General features: G+C 34.5%; 1 protein-coding gene across 5 annotated transcripts in view; it reads right to left on the reverse strand.

The window, feature by feature from the left end:
* Positions 1-18,308, reverse strand: part of NPNT (nephronectin) — a 100,694-nt gene that overhangs the window by 19,666 nt on the left and 62,720 nt on the right. For all 5 annotated transcript variants that reach the window (XM_074228756.1, XM_074228754.1, XM_074228755.1 and 2 more), the window contains 4 exons: positions 16,893-17,012; positions 15,642-15,776; positions 15,298-15,420; positions 13,090-13,512 (listed from right to left, as the gene is read on the reverse strand). In XM_074228756.1, coding sequence (XP_074084857.1) covers positions 13,090-13,512; positions 15,298-15,420; positions 15,642-15,776; positions 16,893-17,012 — 801 coding nt within the window. The remainder of the gene's footprint in view (positions 1-13,089; positions 13,513-15,297; positions 15,421-15,641; positions 15,777-16,892; positions 17,013-18,308) is intronic.

The raw sequence follows: 18,308 nt of genomic DNA on the forward strand, positions 1-18,308 counted from the left end.
ATATTTTCAAGTGTTTTAAACAATTCCTATCATCTTGTTTACATTGTTAATTTACACTTGACAAGCTAAACTTTAGCCAAGCTTCTTCCTGCATTAATATGAGCTCCATATTAGGACAATCTGAATTAATAAGGATTTACAGTATTTATACAATTGTGAAAATTTTAGTATTCAGTTTACCATTATAGGCTACATATTTATATAAAGATTATATACAAAAGACATACATGGCTCAGATCCTTGGGGGAGATAAAAAGCTAGACCTAGTATTTCATGAGCACGAGGATCTTCCTGTGAATAACTCGATCTACCAATGTGGCCAGATACCTTCTTTGCTATTTATAGTTTTAGGGGTTGCCTGGGGGCATGGAGAGAGTAACTGGGTTAGCCAGCCACAGTATGTGACAAAGGAGCAAACCCAAGTCTCTCTGTTTCAAATATATATTCTATATTGACTGTACCATACTGTCTCTCAGAGAATATATAAATGTATATATAAATATAAGTATGTATATGTGTGTATATGCATATATATTCTAGTCATATATAAGTATGATTATATTTTAAACATTAGCAATATTGTGTAGTTGACTCTATTTCAGGTAGTTCACAAATTTTGCTTCCAGAACAATCCATTTTTCATTTTTTTAAGTAAGATATTTTTGTTCTAAGAAATAAAAAGCAAGGGAAAATTATGAACTTTATCTAACTGTTGTTGAGAATAATCCAGGATATTACCCCTAGGCAATCTTTAAGACTTCAATGGTTTAAAAAATCTTACTTACCTATGCTGATGGTGTTCCAATGTAGACTTGTAAGAAAGACGCATATATACTATAGGGGTTGAACCTGTACTTTACCATTTAATTGCTAAGTGATCTGGGTCAAAATTCAGTGGCCTCATTCATATATTCTTGTGGATTTGTGATCTCTCAAGTGGGGGTAAAGATCATATTTACTGGACCAACCTGAAGGCAGGATCTGGTACCAAGTATTCTCCTGTGTTGTTCTTTTCCAGTTCTCTGATGATTTTAATTTCAAAATATGGTTGGTGAGGTGCAGCTAGGTGGTGCAGTGGATAGAGTATCTGGATCTGAGTTCTAATCTGATCTCAGACACATAGACCTAGCTGTGTGACCATGGGCAAGTCACTTAACCCCATTGCCTTGCTATATATATATATGCATTAGTTGGCAAATTCTAGAGTTTACCACTCTTGCAAGTCATCAGAAACCAGGGCTTTACTATGATTTTCATTACTGAAAGCCAAAAGCAAAAATGGAAGTTTCAAAGTAGGAAAAATAAAAGCAAAATATAAAATTATATGCATGAAACATTTATTGGTGCTTTTCTTCTAAATAGGGAACATAAGGGGCAACTAGGTGGTACAGTGAATAGAGTACTAGCCTTGGAGTCAGAAGGACCTGAATTCAAATTCAACCTCAGACACTTGATACTAGCTGTCTCACTTAACTCCATTGACTCATAAAAACCAAAAATAAAATAAAATAAAATAAAATAACAAATAAATGTGGAATATAGAAAGTAAAAAATAAACAAGAAAATATATAATATGGGTATGGATTTAAAATGTACAATACCAAAATTCTACCTGATAGAAAACCCAAATTTATATAACTTACAATAGTCAAGGGAACAGTGATTAAAATCAGGTAAATATTATCTTGTTGCTCAATTTCTTCTACCTAGAGCTGACGTTTAGAGATAAGAATTCTGTGCCTCATAAGGAGAGATTTTAACATCAGTAAAATAGAAATGGTTTATACTAAAGTAATAGCAGCAAATGCTAACAAGCATAGCATGTTTCAAAGCACTCTTAATCTTAAAACATAAAAAACAAACAATCCTGCATTGTCATCTGTTCAGTTAATTATTGACTACATTTCTAGGGAATTAATGAAACAAACAAGAAATTTAGAGAGCTAGCAATATTGATACATATACTACAAAAGGAATTATATACTAAAATGGTAGAGAAATGGTTTGAATGATATAGGGATCTGGATTGTGAACTAGTGGTGATTCATCCCTTCCCTACTTCCCAGGTACTCTAGGCTAATTTGAATAAATCAATCCAGCTGCTCTGAAGGAAGCTAGGGCATAGGAAGCCAAGCTAAGGTAGTATTCAAGTTAGTAGAGGAAGAGGTGGAACATGTTAATGGCACAAGATCTGAACTATGGGGAGGGAAGAGATATCTTGGATTTGGAGTGGAGAATGGAGTCTTGAATTCTTAAACCCAAAACAAATACTGGTTTGTAGATTTGGGATTCCCTTGTAAAGAAAAGGAGCTAATATTCTGGAGGCATTCTGGTCTAACTGAACACTAAGCTTATTGGCTAGACTAGGGTATAAGCCCACTACCATCTTACTTTTCAAAAAAGTGGCAACATCTGTTGGTCATACAGACCAAGAAAGCATTCTTAGAAAGATGAGGAAAACACATCTGTTCAGATAAATAAAGAAAGAAGTAATTGGGGTGAGTGTGGAAAAGGAGAGGATAAATACCATTAGATTGGAAGGTAGAACACATGGAAGAGACAAATAATTTGAATTGAAAATAGAAGTTTTTAGCAATCCTGAAGACTTATGAAGATTAGAGAATTCAGAAAAATTTAGAAGGCAGAAGGACTGCTAAATGGGTATCAACAGAAGAAAACTCTAACAGAAGGCAGGAATCAGTTCTTCTGAAATGCTACTCAAAGCAGGAATGTAACTCCACATTACCGTTCTTTATAACACATTGTTGTTATATAGAATCTTTAGACATCCAAAAAAAATGTTGGACACTTGCCTTTTTACAATCTATTCTAAGACTGGGTCTAAACCTGAACTTGATCCTGGGTCACCAGTCCAGAGGAGTGATTCAGGGCTATGTCAGACTTACTGATTGGGAGATAGACCTTCCAACAACTGTTTAGGACTCTTATTCTCAATTTTCACAAAACTTAAACTTCTTAGTCAGGTTCCTTTTCAGGTTGTAGTTCAAAAACAGGGCCTTGAGGAAGGAAGTGGAAATAACTGCCAACTTCTCTCTTTACATGAAGAAAGATAAGAATGATTTCCCTATTATTGCCTATTCATTCTTGCATTGATGAGCAGTTTTGGGGTCAAATTTTTAGATTTTTTGGTATAAGTATTTACATTTCAGAAATGGCTACAGATCAGGGCTTTCGTTTATTGCTTTTTTGATTGTCGACTTAAAAAAAGTGATGGAGAAAATGTTAATAATGGAGATCAAACTTCAGTTTTTAAGTATGAGCTGCATGCATCCTCTCCTCCCACCCAAGAGTCAGTTTATCAGCATACCTCTGGTTATATTTTATATAAATTTTATCTCCTATAGTTCCTTCAACAGAATGAATAGTGTTAAATGAATGAAAGTTATTAGTACCTGTATATTGTATTCATTCTCACAGCTGATATATTGTTCATCTATATCTTTATGTTATCTGTTATTGCTAATAAATTCTATCATTAGTTATACTGTCATTTGTCTTAAGACTATTAGCTCAGGTTTGAGACTGAGGAGCAATTTAACATATGGAAAAGGAAGTCTTCCTCAGTTTTGCTAAAGTGGGAGCTTGGAACTAATTAGTTAATTAAATAATTGACAAGAGATATTTCATTTTAAGTAATTTTCTAGGGGCAATTTTTGATTATATCTATTAGATTGCTTTTCAAAACATTTAGAAAAAAAGGAATTTTTATGATAATTACTCAGGAACAAGACTCAAAAAGTAGGAACTTGGTGTGTTTGTCCCTAAGAGTACCTTAAGAATATTAGACTACATAACCATACTTCCACTGTGTATCTGAACAGAGAAAAAGAAATTTTAGTGATGAGTAAAACAAAACAATTTATTTGACTATGTTTCTAAACATTCTCTGTTTATACAAAATGAAGAACCTTGATTTACATAAACCAATAATTTCTTGGACACAACCAAAGACCACAAGGCAAGAGAGCTAGTAAAATTATGTCCGTATATAGAGACCCAAACTAAAATGTTCATTTTTATGTGTCTCAAATAAATACAATTAATTCTAAGGATTAAATTAGATGTTATTCATATCATAATATGAAATGGATGCGAAGTTCTGTATAGATTTCACAGTCAGTTACAGGAATTTCTAAAACACACAGAATGGAAATTTTAGAAAACAGTCAAAATTTCTTACATTTTCAAGTTTACACACAATTCAATTTGCCCATTTTTGTGATGAGCCATTTTTTTTGCCTAACACCATGAGATCCAATTAAAAATTAGTAAAAAATCTTGAACATTTTTAGAAATCACACCATCTGATTCTTTCCTGTATGCAGTGATAACTTCCTCCTTCAAAATACTGAAAGACATTTAATCTTGAGGGAGATGGCAGACACACCTAGGAGCTTCTTGAGACTCTGCTGTTTACTAGGAAGGAAACTAGTTTGGGGACCTTTTCACCCTGCAGCAGAAACAATCTTTTTACTCATCACCACATCATACAAAATATAGACTTTAATATTTTCGAGACTAAGGACATCATTGCCACTCTAGTCACATACTTTGTACAATATATAGAAGGGACAGAAAAGTATGTTTCTGCAGTGCCTTTCAGATAACTTCCTTCTACATTAATAAAAGATATGTCCCCTTACTGCAGGCACTTTAATCTTTCTATTTTCTCATCCTTTTTGAAAATTTGAACAATGATTTGTTCATATAATGAGTTGTACTGATCCTGACAATCAGAATCCTACAGCTCAAAACATTAAAATACACATTGTATTTCTATGTTCTATGTTCAGCAGTACACGCCTACACCCTTTCCTCTTCCTAAACTTTCTGCATTCTGGCTTCAGATATCATTATTCAACCAAATCTGATCTCTCCAAAGTTACAAATTGATCTCTTAAGTAGCAAATCTAATGGTCTTTTCTTAATTTTGATTCTTCTTGACCTCTCTGAAGCCTTTGCACTAATGATATTCTCTTGATATTCTCTTCTCTCTAGGTTTTTATGATACTGTTCTCTCCTAGTTCTCCTCCTAAATGTTCTTTCTTATCATCCTTTGTCAGATCTTTGTCTGGGTCATGCCTTCTATTTATGGTTGGCCCCTAGATCTTTATGGTGGTTCTTCTCTTTTCCTCCACGATATTTTACTTGGTGAACTTAAGAGTTCCTAGAGATTCAGCTCTCTTCTCTATACAGATGATTCTCAGATTTACCTGTCCAGTCCTAACTTCTCTCCTGACCACAGTGTTGAGCAGATGACCATAGAAATCTTAAATTCAACATGGACAAAGCCAAATTCATTATTTTCCCTCCCATTTTTTAACTTCCCTCTTACTCTTGATTGTATCACCATCTTCCCAGTAAATCAACTTTGCAACATAGAGGTAATACTTGTTTTCTCTCTCTTAACCCTTATATCCAATCAGTAAATCAACTTTGCAACATAGAGGTAATACTTGTTTTCTCTCTCTTAACCCTTATATCCAATCAGTCTTTCCATTTTACTTTCTTAATATCATTCACATGTCCCCTTTTGTTTTTTTACCATTGTCATAATCCTGGTACAGGCCCTTATTATTTCAGAATTGGACTATAGCAATAGCCTGTTTGTTGGTCTCCCTATCTTAAATCTTATACAACTCAAATCAACTTTCTACTGAACAGGCAAATTAAACTTCCTTAAATGAAAGAATCACCATGTTACCTTTCCCTTTCTTGATTCCATAAGTACTAGTTGGCTAACAATTATTTTTAGTGGCTGTTATAGACACACACCAAAGTACTACAGGTAGAAGTGATGGTTACAGACTCACTAGGAAGTAGAGTGGCATATATATATATATATATGTATATATATATATATATATTATATATTTATACTAAATGTGATTCTTTTGTGTATAAATATATTTTGTCAATGAATAAGAATGTCTATCCCCTATTAACTATCTAATTAGATAGTTACATGTCACAGTGAATACAGCCCAGGGTCTGGAAACAAGAAGACTTATCATCTTCCTGAGTTAAAAGCTGACCTCAGACATTAGCTGGGTGACCCTGGGCAAGTCACTTTATGCCTACTCAGTTTTCTTATCTGTAAAATGAGCTGGAAAAGGAAATGACAAACCATTCCATCTTTGCCAAAACCCAAAATGGAGTTATGAAGAGTCAGACATGACTGAAAATGATTGAACTTCAACAAGTTGATTGACCTACCTGCAATTTTTCAATTTCTTAAGGAATGTTAAGGATGATTAAAAAATAATTAAGGGCTACTTTTTATGAGGTTTTAGAAACTGCATAGTATTTCATTTATAGAATTTTTATAAAACATTATTAATAAAACTTTTTAATCTTGAAATGAAGGTTTTCCTTATCTTAGACAGCACTCATCTGCTTTGATATATTCAAGCTCAGAATAAGGATAAAGATAGGACCTGGACATGTGATTGCATTGGTGCAGAGAACTCCTTGATTAAAGAATTCTACCCTCTACTAATGCAGGTTGTCTCTACAAACTTAGAGAGAGAGTAAGTAGATTAAACAATTTAACATTTATTTAACAATCAATAAACAATAAATATGTGTCAAAGGCAGGACTTGAATCCAGGTCTTCATGATCACAAGACCAGCTCTCTAGCCACTAGAGATTCTGTCACATATTAAGAGATGGGAAACAGTAAAATTCATCCTCAGTACCCCATTTCCTTCCCCTTTTCATCATAACTTTTATGAGACACCATAGGTATCTATCCCATTATCTTAGATCTATTCATTTATCATTATTTCTCTTTGAGACATGTTACCTTGTCCCTATTTCCCTAACTCACCTCTCCTTTAACTTGATTTACCCATATCTAAATAGCCAATCTGGTGATTTAATATATGAAACTGTATTAATGACAGCAGTAGATGGGTTGCACAGTGGATAAAATGTTTGATGTGAAGTCCTGAAGATCTGAGTTTGAATTCTATTGTAAATTCTTCCTAGTTGTTTAACTCTGGGCAAGTCACTTTTCCTCTCTGAGTCTCAGTTTTTTCATTTGTAAAGTAGTGATAAAATATCATCTACCTTACAGGGTTGTTTTAGGGATTGAATGCAATAGGAGGGAGAGTCTTTTGAAAATCTTAAAGTATATGATTGCTAGCTAATGTTGTTGTGTTTATTGTTAATAATTGGGACAAGTGCAATTCATGGATTTATTAATTGGCCACTCTAAGATAAGATCTTCTTTCTACAATGCCCTGCACCTTCTTTTTGGATTGACCTATTATTGACTGTAACAGGATTTTCAGGCAGGGCCGTTTTAATCCCACCCCTCCCCCACCACTCACGCTTGCATTTTTATCCTCAGATCTTATTACGGTTTCTGGCACATGTTTGATAAATGCTTCTCCCTCACTCATTTATTTTATCCATTACAAGTATAGTACAAGGTGGGGAGAGACTCCAGCAAAGAAGAAAGTCAGACAACATGTTCTGCTATGTTAAATATGAAGAAAGAATACTTCTTAAAGGTTAAATCATTTTCAGGCAAATTCTTAAATCTCACTTTTCAAAGAAAATTAAATTAGATAATGGATTTCCCTCTGCCCTATTCAGCTTCTGAGCTATTTTAGTTCAGTAATTATCTTTGTATCCTTTCAGTTCATCCCCAGATATCTTTACAATCTCCAAAGCCCTCATATTATTTAGAAACCATGAGGCTGACCTTTGCATTTCCTTTGCCCTCACTCTAGGCTGGAGGAATGCAATGTCATGCATGCAGCCATCTGGAAGAGTCCACGAAAACCCTTAATGATCCCCAGCAGCATTACTTTAACATTCCTGCAGTCAGTGTTTCCTGCAGGCTCCTGCAGTGGAGCCTGCCACTGAATTACTGAAGGCAAGTCTGTAAAATATTGGGGTTGGATGAAGCAATCTCCAAAGCCCCTGAGGGTCAAAGAATTTGGGAGAAAGACCTTTTGATATTCTCTGGTTCTATGGCCAGCAGTTTTCCATTTACCTTGAAGGAAAAAAAAGATTTCTTCTATTTCGAATATCTGTTATCCATTAAGAAACACTGAAATTAAGGAAAATTGATATCTAGCATACTCTTAACCTAACTACCATCTATGTTGCATTAGCATGGTACCTGTCATATAATAAACATTCAAAAAAAGGCTGGCTCTATCAATCAATCCATTTGCCTATGTATGTATGTATGTACTACCTATCAATCCATGTATGTATCCATCCACCTATGCATATTTGTATATGTATGCATCATGCATGTATGTATAACTATCTTTAATTCTTGAAGTGAAATGAGGATAATATTTTTTTGTCAAGGGCAGCTAATGAAATGAGGAAGCCATGTTATTCATGGCAAATCCTCAAGTTGGCACAGGGCCAGAGAGATTAATGCCTTTGCAGGGCAGTACTTCAGATTACATTTTCTCTTTACAATGACCATCTTAAAACCTTGGTGCACCCCACTTTTTCATGGCAAATTTCATTGTCAATCCAATGATATTTTTGCATCTTTCCAGGTGTCTGGGGAAAAGACTGGGGAGTGAGAGGTGCTGCTAAAAACTGGGAAACTGGTAATACAGGGTGGATTTTGTTTTCTGCAAGTGATTATTACAGGGTAGTTCCTCAAAGATTTTCTTATCTAAAATCAGTGTAGTTCTGATTTCTTTTGTAAAGATTCTGAACACACCTAAGGATATGACTGAGAATGGACACTACTGAACACCCTAATGTAACAGATCTACTGAAAAGGAAAGAGTTTATGTTCATGAAGACAATACTATTAGGTTAAAATAGTTCCATGTGAGTTAAAAAATAACACCAATTTGTTGTTCGTGAGACTGAACAACAACTTAACTGAAACATTACTATCTTTCTCTGAGAGAATGAAAAAGTTGGTGAAACAATGTAGAAAAAGAGAAGTAGTAGGCTTTTAGATGAAGGCAATCACTGATGCAGGATGAAAAGTACAAATTTCAGATAGGCTATCATCTGCTATCAGTCATTTGTGAAAAATCTGATTAATCATTATAAACAGATCTTCAACTACTTTTTATCTGGGATCCTTCCTAGGCAGAGCCAAGGTGGTAGAACTAGGAAGCTCCTGATGCTTTTTCCAGTTTCCCTCTGAAATAAATTTAAATACAGCTTCTAAATGCACTCTGAAGTGACAGAACCTACTAAAAAACCAGAATGAAACATGTTTTCAGGTCAAGATATCCTGGATGGACTTTAAGAAAGGCCTGTCTCACATGGGAAGAATGTAGCCTAGGGAACTGAGAAGCCTGTGGAAGGCTGTTAGCCACAGCATAGTTCAGTAACCAAGGCAACTAAGTCCCAGTTTGTCAGGCCAGTAGTATGGAAGGAAAGAAGAAAGGGCTCCAGCTCCAAACAGCAAGTCATGAAGATCTGAGATCTCAGTGTAGAAAATCAGGGACCAGATTCCTGACCCCTCTCACAAAAAGCCTGGGACTGTGTTTCCCTATTCCACAGAAACAGAGCTCAACTTTCAAAATGAGCAAAAAGCAAAAAAACCTCTTATGGAAACAGAGAAGATCAAAACACCATCTCAGAAGAGGAAAACAGTGACAAAATACTTATGTGGAAAGCCTCAAAGGGGATTATGAATAGGTCCCAATCCTCTTGAAAGTCCTCTTGAAAGAGTTCAAAAAAGGATTTTGAAAGCCAAAGAAGAGAAAGAAAAGAAAAACTGAGAAAAGAAATGAGAGTCATACGAAAGAATTAGGAAAAAACCAAACAATTGACTTTTAAAAAAAACAGTAACTTTAAAAGTAGAATTGGCCAAATGGAAAGAGAAAACAACTCCTTTAAAAGAAGAATAACCTACTGGAAAAAGGAAACACAAAAGCTAAATGAAGAAAAGAAAATCTTAAAAATTAGAATTGGGCAAGTAGAAACTAATGACTCTATGAGACATCAAGAATTTATCAAACAAAACCAAAAGACTGGAAAAATAGAGGAAAATATAAAGCACCTCTTAGGAAAAAATGACTGACTTGGAAAATAGATACAAGAGGGATAAGTTACAAATTATCATTCTATCTGAAAGCCATGATCAAAAAAAAAAAAGAGCCCGGACAATATTTTTCAAGAAATTCTCAAGGAAAACTGTTTAATTATCCAAAAATAAAAAGTGAAATATAGTCTTTGAAAGAATCCACTGATCACCCTCAAAAAGAAATCCAAAAATAAAAACTCCAAGAAACATTGTAGCTAAATTTCATAATTATCAGCTAAAGGAGAAAATACAAGTAGCCAAAAAGAAACAATTCAAATACCAACGAGCCAGGATCAGGATTATACAGGACCTAGTATAGCATCTTCACAAAAACTGATCTTGTATTAGGACATAAAAATTTCACAATCAAAGGCAGGAAGGCAGAATTAGTAAATGCATTCTTTTCTGATCATAATGTAATGAAAGACTATGGAAAGATTGACTAAATTTATTGGAAACTAAATAATCTAGTTTTAAAGAATGAGTGAATCAAAGAACAAATCATAGAAATAATCAACAATTTCATCCAAGACAATGACAATAAAATGAGACAACATACCAAAACATGTAGGAAGCAGCCAAAACATTCATTAGGGGGAATTTTATATCTCTAAATCCATGCATGAATAAAATAGAAAAAGAGGAGATCAATAAACTGAGCATGCAACAAAAAAGTTAGGAAAAGAACAAATTAAAAACTCCCATTTAAATACCAAATTAGAAATTCTGAAAATCAAAGGAGAGATTAATAAAATTGAAAGTAAAAAAACTATCAACTAATAGATGAAACTAAGAGATGGTTTTATGAAAAAAATAAACAGGCAAACCTTTTGTTAATTTGATTTTAAAAAAAAGAAAATTACCAGTATCAAAAATTAAAAGGATGGGTTCACTACCAATAAGTAAGAAATTAAAGTAATAATTCAGAGCTATTTTGTCCAACTATATACCTGTAAAATTGATACGCTAAGTGAAATGGAAAATATAAATGGTCATGATTAACAGAAGAGGAAATAAAATACTTAACTTCATATCAGGAAAAAGAAATTGAACAAGTCATCAATGAACTCCCTAAAAGCAAAATCTCCAGAGCCAGATATATTTACAAGTGAAATCTAGAAGGTCTACACTAAATGGAATAACCAGAGGAGTAGGAAGAACATGTTAGCTAGACAGTAGACAGAGCAATATCTCCATGTCTGGCTAGAGAAAACTAAACCATTGGTTTAGTGTTCCCAGCTTGAATTGCATTTTTTCTCTACTAATATTCTAAAGAAAAAGGAATAAATAAATACTTTAACATGATTACAACACATGCCTTTTGTTTGTACTAAGTTTTTTGGTGTTTTTTTTAACTTATCTTGTTTCTGAACATCTACAACTATATCATTTGAAGTGGGGGTTCATTAGAACTTCCATCATTCTGTTCTGTACTGACTTCAGTTATAAAAACACTTTTACCATGAAGTGGAATATTCTTCTGCCAATAAAACTATAAACTTTTTATTTTTATGATTTTTGCACCATAATCCTAGTAACTTTTTAGAAATTACACTAAAAAGAAATTATTCATTGTCAAAGAAGACTTAGACTTTGAAAGTATACATGTAAAGTAGAGATTCTGGTCCTTCACCAGAGCCACCATTAACTATATAATTAGATACTGCATTTGATCAATTCTCAGAAATGCAAACTATTAATAATCATATAGAAATATGTTCTAAATCACTACTGAAAAGAGAAATGCAAATCAAAAGAACTCTGAGATTTCATCTTACAACAGCAAAAATACAAGAAGTGGGAAATCAATGTTGGGGGGATTGTTTAAAAAAATGACAACACTAAAGCATTGATGGTAGACTGTGAATTGGTTCAATCATTTGGGAAAGAAATTCAGAACATTCAATGATATACTCTTGGACTTAGATATTCCAATGCTTAGGCACTCCTAAGTAGTTAATGACAAAAAAAGAACCAAAGAGAAATATATATGAGAGAGAGAGAAATATAGATAGATAGAAGGAGATATTGAGATTAAAGTGGAGGTTATTAAATGAGCAAGGACTAAATAAAACATGAAATCAAGTGATATAAGTAATGCTGAATATCTAGAGAGCCATGGGAAAGCATGAACTGAGGCAAAGTGAAGTAAGCAAAACTAGGAAAACAATATGTAAGATGACTACACCAGTATCAATGGAAAAAACAAACAACTTCATAAAAGTCAGAATTGAATGTTGTTCAAGGAAATGATATGAAAAGATAACTCCCCTAGCTTCTTTTCAGAGGTAACAGACTAGAGATGAAGATTGAATATAATGTCAATTTTTTAATATATTTTGTAGCACTGCTGAACTATCTTCCCTTCCACAAACAATTTTTATTCTTTTTTTTATAAGGGGTGGTTCTCTGGAAAGGGTGAAGAGGTTCATAGTGAGAAAGGTTAAAAATTTATCAATAAAATTTTAAGCATATAAATTATAATATTAATAGTTCATATATATTATAATATTAATATTCAATGATTATCAAGTAATTATTTTAGATAGTTTGCATTGATCAGATCTACTTTGCTTATTAAAGTATATTGGATTAGTTATAAGACTATTATCAGCCTGTAAATACCTTAAGTGACACTCCATTTTAACAGAGCAATAAATAAAAACAAGAGATTGGAACATATATAAAAATTTCAATTTAAAATTTAAAAAGTTCTTATAATTAGAGCTGTTGCAATTGAAAAAGCTGTTTTATAAATAACTTAGCTCCTGGTGATCACTTGGAACTGCTGGTAAAAAGGATTATGCATTGAGAAGTTGGTGGACAATATCTAAGGCTCCAAGCACTTATTTTTCTATTTATAAAGGGGAAAAAAGCTGGTAATTTATTGTTTATAAGGTTCTTACAAAATTTAATTACCAGCAACTGTGATTGACTTTGTTGAATAAGTAATTCTTTTTATGAGTTTGGTTTTTATGATTTAATGCTACTGATACACAAAGAAATTAAGATATAGAATGCTGTTAATGTTACTTACTGAACACATCTCCTCTGGGTTTCTGAGGATCTATTGGTATTCTGTTGTCCACTGTCATTCCTCTGGGAGATGTACTTTCAATTGGAATTTTGGTTGAAAATGAAGGTTCCATTGTTGATGGCTTGGGGTTTGGTGTTTGTGTTGTCACTTCTGGAGGTGGTGGAGGTGGTGGTGTCATTCGGATAGTTACAAATTCAGTCGTGGTTGGTGGAGATTGTGTTGTTGGCTTTGGTGTAGGTCTTGGGGGCTTAGGAGTAGGTCTTTCAGTATGAACAATAGGAATGTGAGGTGTCCTGAGAGGCCATCTAGTACTTGCAATATCAGGAATATTATTACTATGTCCTCCATTACCTTTTGGGAAAGTACTATTTCCCTTTGATATGTGAATTGGTCCTGAAGGTTCAATCATAACCTTTGGAATATCTGAAAGAACAAAAATGGAAGAATGAAGTTAACACGCAATAATTTCTCTCTCAAATATGGAAAAATTACATGAGACATTAATTTGTTGTACATACTGAAAAAAAGTTAATTATTTTTATATTTGATTTCCATGAATGTAAAACAAGTAATTATAAAAATCCATTAATAAACTAAGGTTGACTTAGAGTCCATATTTAAATATTTCCCATTATATTATATTATATTCCAGACATCTTTCAAAAAATATGGTGAGCAGATAATCTTCAGGTTTATGTTCAAATGTTTTTGGGGACTTTTAAACATGAATGTTATTTAATATTATATAGTCATATGCTTCCTCGTATGAGAGAGTCAGAGACAGATGAGGGACAGAAATGAAGAAATAGAAACAGAGATAAATGGGTTAACAAGAAAAACAAAAATGAAACTGAATATTATGTTATGATCATCAAGTATGACCCCAAAGAAAGAATGGCAAAAAGTACTTTTGTCCCTTTGTGGAGATGGGGAACTATAAGTGCATGATACTAGACATAATGTAGGACTTGGTTAATATGTTGGTTTTGAAGAACAATCTTTCTCTCTCTCTCTCTCTCTCTCTCTCTCTCTCTCTCTCTCTCTCTCTGTGTGTGTGTGTGTGTGTGTGTGTGTGTGTGTGTGTGTGTGTGTGCAGATAGGGGAAGAGAACTGATATTCTATTGGGACACCAATGGAAAGAAAAGAAAGGGGCAGTTAGGTGGTGCAGTGAATAGAACACTGGCCTTGGAGTCAGGAGGATCTGAGTTCAAATCCAGCTTCAGACACTTAATACTTACTTAGTTGTGTGACTTTGGGCAAGTCACTTAACCCCAGTGCCTTGCAAAAACAAACAAACAAGCAGGGAGAAAAAAAAAACAAAGAGAAAAGAAAAGAAAGTTCCCGACCTATTGAATAGATCAACTAAAGTGAACTAATTCTAGGATATAACTAAGAAGGTTGCCCAGGATGGACAGGTATGACTGTGATTGAAGCTTCATCCTTGGAGGGGAAAATCACATAAGAAAGATGCCAGAGACAAAGAAGTACAGCTGTTAAGACAGAAGTTGACTCTGAATACAATAGTTCTAAACTCTCCTCATTTCTCATCTTGAATTTGCTTACAAAATAATCTCAGAATTTCATAGCTCCAACAGGCAAAAAAAGAAGAATGGGAATTAAAGTATGAACACAAGATTTTCACATCCAGGTCTACCTTCAGCAGCTTCTAAATGCCAATGACAGAATATTTCTGAAATTAAACAGTCAACATAATTTACAGCTTTCACTTGTCAGGGAATTCACCTTCTTAATTCACTAAGGATCTGTAGTTGAAATAATATAGTCAGGCAAGCGCAGGTGCTTTTTAATCTTGGATGGGTTATGCTTCTTTTAGTATATAGAAATATCAGCTGACTAGTTCTTATGAAACTCAGAACAATATTGTTGTTAGTTATGTGCAAAGCTGTTCACTTATGTCTCACTTTTTGTGACCCCATTTGGGAATTTTTTTGGCAAAGATTCTAGAGTGGTTTGCCATTTCCTTCTCCAGTTCATCTCCAGATGAAGAAACTGAGGCAAGCAGGGTTAAGTGACTTGCCCAGAGTCACACAGATAGGACTGGCACTCTATATTCATTGTGTCACCTAGCTGCCCCACTGAAATTTAGAATCTTAGATAAATGACCTTATTTCTCACCTCTTTTTAGGAAATTATTTCTGCATTTCATTTGTTGTTGGAACTTAGGACAAAAAAGTAAGTATGACTTACATATGCACTTCATTCCATCTCCCCGGTAGCCATCTTTACATTTACATTTGTATGACCCATGGATGTTGTAACATCGGGCAAAGCTGCTGCATTGGTACTGTCCAAGAGAGCATTCATCTATATCTAGGACATAAAAGGCAATACATCTATTTAGTAAAGACACAAATGAGAAGAGCTAAAAGATAATCTGTATATACTTAAAATTGTACATAACAAAAACTACCCAAAAAGATCAACAAGAGAAAATGATGATGTTGCACAAGTAAATATAATATGTTTATATGGGTATATTACTCTTCATAGACCCTTATATAACAATTAATCCAAGGTCTGAACTTTATTACCATGACATTGGTATTTGCCTCCAATATACATGAGGTCGAAGCCTTTATGGCATTTGCAGATGTAACTTCCAAAGGTGTTCACGCATTGCCTAAATCTGGGACACGAGGCTCTCCCAGTCGCACATTCATCCACATCTAGAAATACAAGCAATATTTATAAATAGCAAGGACTTAAATTGCTTAATTCAGAATATATGTTCTCTACAGAATATTTGCTCTGATGCTTCAGCACAGAATGGAAGGTGACTCTGGGCATTCTTTGTAAAGACTTTATTAGGAGAACATGAGTCTTAGTAAAAACTGCTTGTACAGGCTGAGGGTCAGACTATGCATCTTTTGAAGAGTAGTTTGGATAATTGTAAGCAGGTTCATCATTTGAAGACTAACTACCAAATAATGATTTTTTTTGGCCACAGTGACTCATGAAACTGTCTACACTAAGGCAGAGAGGGGTTTTAATCTGTCTTGGTAGAGTGTCCACAGTGATGAAATCAAAGATCTTTCTAAGATGAAATAATTTTTTTAAAAGAGTTGATCTGTCCTTAATTAAAATAGTAAATCTCATGTTTATAAAAAAAATCTTTCAATGAGTATTACTGCAAGGTTTAGTTCATGACCATGTCATTCATTCATTCATCTAGTAAGTATATTAAGAATGTAGAAACAGACAAAATGCTTTGAGGAAGTTTTAGAGTAATAGAGGGATGAACTTCAAGAAGACCAGAGTTCAAATCTTTCCTCTGATACCAGGTGAGACTGAAGAGAATGGGAGCTTTATTACATCCTGAATGATCAGTTATAATGCCTAGCCTATAACAGGGACTTAATAAATGTTTAGTGATGAACTGACAGATCTGGGTAAGTCAGTTAACCTGATGTGATGTCATTGCTGTGGGAATAAGCATTTATTGAGTGCCAGGCACTGTTGTTCTTAACCACTGAGTCATAGTGATAGGAATCCCTTGTTCTGAGACTGAGGTCTCCTACATTGAAATGAGGAAATCCAGAAGTATTTTCTGATATACATATAGACACAAAGTCCATTGCTCTATACTTAGTAGATACTTAATAAACTTGTAGCTCTTTGTGCCTATGAGTTGTGATAAATTTAAGCCATGATTTCCTCTTTTTCTCTAACTAGTTATAACTCATTCATATAAAGGAACACCCCTCGGCTCTCTGTTCCACCATAGGCACCATACTGTCTTCATCAGAGTGCAGTCATTGACTCAGCTCCATTTTCACACTCACCCACACAGGTCCTCCCATCTGGCCCCAACTGTAAGCCCGGTGAAGGACAACGGCAGCGCACATCGCCTTTCATCACGTCACAGCCATATTGACAGTTTGCCATAGAACATGAAAGTGCACCTACAGGGAAAATGAGTTTTGTTAACATAATGTGGGAGAAGAAAATGGACCCCATTCTAATTGAAGTGAGTTCCTGGGGACTCTGGAAAAATAAAAGATGAAGGTTTTTCATCTTGGGCCATAGAAAAAGGAGAATGGATGGAAGCAGTTATCTGGGCAACCCAAGCTTATTTTTTTCCCTTGCCCTAGGCAGCTCTCTCAATTGTCTGGTTCACTTTTCCAGCAAGAAGCAAAAGCTCTTAAGAGGATTTCCCCAGAGACCTGCCCAATCTCATTCTAGGGTTCCTGAAATAGTCATTAATTCCAAGAAAACTTCACACTACCTCGTCACCATGCCAAAACCACTGATTAGGTCTGTGTAACAAAGATGGAAGCCAACCATTACAAGCACGTGTAGCTTGCTTGGTTGATACAATCCTCAAATGCACTTCAGAGTATTCCATAACTTTTTGGTTTTTGCAAGGCAATGGGGCTAAGTGGCTTGCCCAAGGCCACACAGCTAGGTAATTATTAAGTGTCTGAGGCCAGATTTGAACTCAGGTACTCCTGACTCCAAGGCCAGTGCTCTATCCACTGTGCCACCTAGCCACCCCTAATCCGTAACTTTTGGCAGCCTATCTGACCCCCAAACTGGAAGGATATTTGAAAGACCCTAATGAGATAAAATGATCCTCTCTTTCACTCTTTCCTGCCTGGCTAGTTCAAGTGAGAAAGATATACTGAAAATTTATGGGTGCAAATTGGTGCCTGACCTTCTTCACTGGGGCCAACATGTAACCTGAGAACATGGACCTTTGTTCTTTGTCTCTCTCTATTTCTTCTTTGCTGTTTTAAGATAAAAAAGTATTAGTCTAGCCTGAAAACTAATGAGCTTTAAGTTTGTGAAAATAAGCTCCCAGAGGTCTGAAAGCTTAGATCCTTAACTGGATGTTAAGCTTCTAGTAATATTTCACCCAGAAGAACAATGGATAGAAGGCAATCTAGAAGGGGCAGTGACTCCTCCAGAAGTGGAGGATTCATTTAGAAATGAGTTTGTTGGGGGTAGTTGCCTTGTAGCAATGACTTTAATAAAATGTAGAGACCTAGAGACTGAGAGTGTGTCTTGCAAGTGTGGAAGGGAAACAGTTTGCAATTTCTGTTCTTGTAGCATCTTCTAATACATACATACATATATATATATATATATACACATACATATATATCCTTTTGTAAAAGTTAATAGAGGTTAACTAGTTAAAAGTTACTGGAGTGATATGCACTTGAACATATTTAGATATAATTTGTTATCATTAGAGA

The sequence above is a fragment of the Macrotis lagotis genome, chromosome 3 (assembly GCF_037893015.1).
Source record: "Macrotis lagotis isolate mMagLag1 chromosome 3, bilby.v1.9.chrom.fasta, whole genome shotgun sequence".
NCBI lineage: Eukaryota > Metazoa > Chordata > Mammalia > Peramelemorphia > Peramelidae > Macrotis > Macrotis lagotis.